The 3,055-nt window shown below is 35.3% G+C and overlaps 1 protein-coding gene across 2 annotated transcripts; it reads left to right on the top strand.

The window, feature by feature from the left end:
- The first annotated feature begins 213 nt into the window (after nt 1–213).
- LOC107793023 (uncharacterized) lies at nt 214–2,830 on the top strand. Of its 2 annotated transcripts, none has more exons than XM_075246912.1 (4): nt 214–501; nt 1,048–1,214; nt 1,319–1,492; nt 1,896–2,830. In XM_075246912.1, exons 1-4 carry the CDS (start codon nt 287–289, stop codon nt 2,561–2,563), a joined length of 1,224 nt encoding a protein of 407 aa, XP_075103013.1. In that variant the 5' UTR covers nt 214–286; the 3' UTR covers nt 2,564–2,830. The 2 variants fall into 2 exon arrangements, with proteins under 2 accessions (XP_075103013.1, XP_016470778.2); XM_016615292.2 differs by having other exon boundaries at nt 216–501; nt 1,021–1,214.
- Nucleotides 2,831–3,055: the final 225 nt, after the last annotated feature.

Below are 3,055 nucleotides of genomic sequence, written 5' to 3'. Positions count from 1 at the left end.
TGACCAATCGAGTAGTATATTAAATTTTGGCTTGCGTCAAAATTTAAAGTGTAGTACATTTTTTAGAATAAAAATTTGATACTCATAATACAGTATCACACAATAGTTTCCCTCCATCTTCTTAGAAAAAGACAAACCAAAAAAGAGAGGCAACGGTACGTTTATCGTACATTCAAAAAAGAAAAAAACAGGTAGCAGAGTGCCATTGGATGCTTTATTCTTGGCTCTGCAACTTTCTTTATGATAATGATGAAGTAGTAGTAAAACCAAGCTAAAGGATAAACTTATGAAATCTTGTGCATTTTGTGGTTTTCAGAAGAGAAAAATGGGAGAAAAAACCTGCAGCGCAGGAAGTATAGTTTGGGTGCAGAGGAAAAATGGAACATGGTGGCCAGGGAAAATACTGTGTAACAATGAAATCTCAACTACTGGGATTGTTTCTCCTAATAGTTTCAGTTCAAGATTTCCCATCAAGCTTCTTGGTCGAGATAATGCTTCTGTGTATGTCTTATCTCCTTATTTTTTGTGTGCTTTCTGTGTTGTTAGAAGCTGCAATATGAAATTCTTGAGTACCCCTTTGTTTTTACTTGGTAAAAATTAGAAAAACATTAAGGTATTATATTAAGTTTTTACATGAACAGCTGCCTTTTGCTGCTAAAAAAATAAGAATAAAGAGAGCATAATTTCTCGTTTTACCATTTCCTTGAATGTTTTTATGTTCAAGAAATGAGGGATAAATGTTATTTTGTTTTGCTTCTTAGACAATAAGCAATAATGTTATGAAATGGAATTGTGGCCTTTGTGTCCTAATCATAGAAACTTCTCTTTTGCAGCTTAACTTGAGCGTAGTTTGTATTGTAATTCTCTTGTGGTTTTATTTTGTTGATTTTTTTGTAAATTGGATTCGTGTACAGCTTCTTGAGCACCTAGGAAGCAGAGAAAAGGATAAAACTATGCCTAATAATATTTTGTTGATTTAGGATCAGCAAATCATGTTAGTGTGTAACTAATTACTATCAGGTACTGGTACAACCTGGAGAAGTCCAGTCGCGTAAAGGCATTTCGATGTGGCGAGTTTGATGATTGTATCAAAAAGGCCGAATCATCCAAGGTTTATATGTATAATAAAAAGCTCAAGTATGCACTACGAGAAGATGCAATTCTTCATGCTCTTCAACTTGAGAAGCAACAACAGGAGAAACTGAAAATGCCAGGTATTGCCACACATATATATACTAGACTGCCAATTCCTCGTTACTCGTAATTGGTAAAATTTCAGTTATTTGACCTCTTACACTACTTGTTTCTGGATATAAAGATGGTGAAACATATGGAGAAAGTGTCGAGAGAACAAAGAGAAACAGATGTGCTATACCATTTTTGGAGAAATCAGTTCATTCTCAATCATCAAAGATAATTCCCCCCTCTAATAGTAATCATTCATCTTCCAAGTCCACGAGTTCCTTGAAGAGTGAGACAACTGCATCTGCAGGTTAATGTTTATCCTCTCCTCTGCTTCTTTGTTTGATCCTTTTGTTTATGGTTTTGAAACATCATCTTACATGATTGTACATTTGAGGAAGCTCTATCTGTCTTTACTTAATTAGATTCATCTCTAGCTGGAGCTGTATAATCGGTCTTATGGAGCTGTGTACATGCATCTGTATAATCCTTCTAATGATAATCTAACTTCTTGTCTTTCTCATATATTTAAGTACGTAATGATTGTGCCTTATATTTCTATTCAATAATAATAATGCCCACCAGTGAAATAGCTGAGGCAACTAACTGGTGACTTCAATTCTAGAAAATTTTGCATCATAGAATATCCCTTAACATCATATGATTTATGTTTAACAATCATTGTAGTAAATTACATATGGAGACATCTTCAGGTTACTATACATTGCGACCAAAAAAGATGAGCTTCAGTCGTCCAGCAGTCAACAAAAGGAAAATGCATAATCAACATTGTAGGAGCAGATCAGTTGAAAGAAGTAGTGAATCATTTGAAACCTTGTCACGGGATTTCAATCACAACTCTCGGCCTAGTCCAGGGAACTCTCTCACAGAGGAAGCCAGCAGCCAAAGCCTTAGTTCAAAGTTCACCACGTGCACGCGGAAGACATTAATAGATGTGGATATGACAGTTCAAGGCACCTATAGAGGAGAGCCTACTCCTCTTGTTTCTTTAATGAGTAGATTAAACGGAAAGGCAATCGTAGGGCACCCCATCAACATAGAAGTATTAGATGATAGTTCTGAAATAATTCTTGTTAAGAAAGGGAGCTCGGATCAGCTGAAAAACAAGAGAAGAATGCCTCAACTTGTTTGGACAACATCAAAGAGAACTCCTGTCTGTTACACAACCTCTTCTGCATCTAAGAAGCCGAACATGTCAAACAACGGACCAAGAACATTCTTTCGTGGCGATGGACAAAAGTGCAACCATGATGTAGGTGACAAGAATGCTGCAAAAGATGACATGACTCTGCCTTATGTTACATGTGTCCCTGTGAAAGACATATTCACCAAGTTAATAAGGGCACTTGGAAATGTGTGATCATAACCAGGATCTCGAGGTTAATATGGTGTGCATGACGAGAAGCTTTCTGTGGATATTACAGTAATTAACTGCTGCCATTAAGAACTGTATATTGACATGCTAAAGTAGGTTTATGTCTCCTCTGTAAGTAACCTAAACTTACAAAACTGAGCTAAAAGATTTCTCAGCTTTTTGTTCTTCCAACATGAAATCTATCTATTAGTCATTGAACTGCCTTTTCCTAGTACTGTATCATTTTTCATGTACTACCATTCCATTACTTTACAGTTAACTTTGTTTATGTTCCTTTTGCAAAGTCCAAACATTTTTAAACTTGGATAAAATAAGAGAGTTGTGATAGGTTAACGGTTAGTGTAAAAATAATTTGAGTCTGATAAATCATTTGAATGTTTTATTTAGTATTGGAAAGATATGGACTTGAATAGACTTAATTTGAAGTTGAGATGTACTTGATTGACTATTTATTTACGAAATGCAAAAAAAGGGTAT

This window comes from Nicotiana tabacum, chromosome 23, assembly GCF_000715075.1.
Source record: "Nicotiana tabacum cultivar K326 chromosome 23, ASM71507v2, whole genome shotgun sequence".
NCBI classification, from domain to species: Eukaryota; Viridiplantae; Streptophyta; class Magnoliopsida; order Solanales; family Solanaceae; genus Nicotiana; species Nicotiana tabacum.
This window is presented reverse-complemented; position numbering and strand designations above follow the sequence as displayed.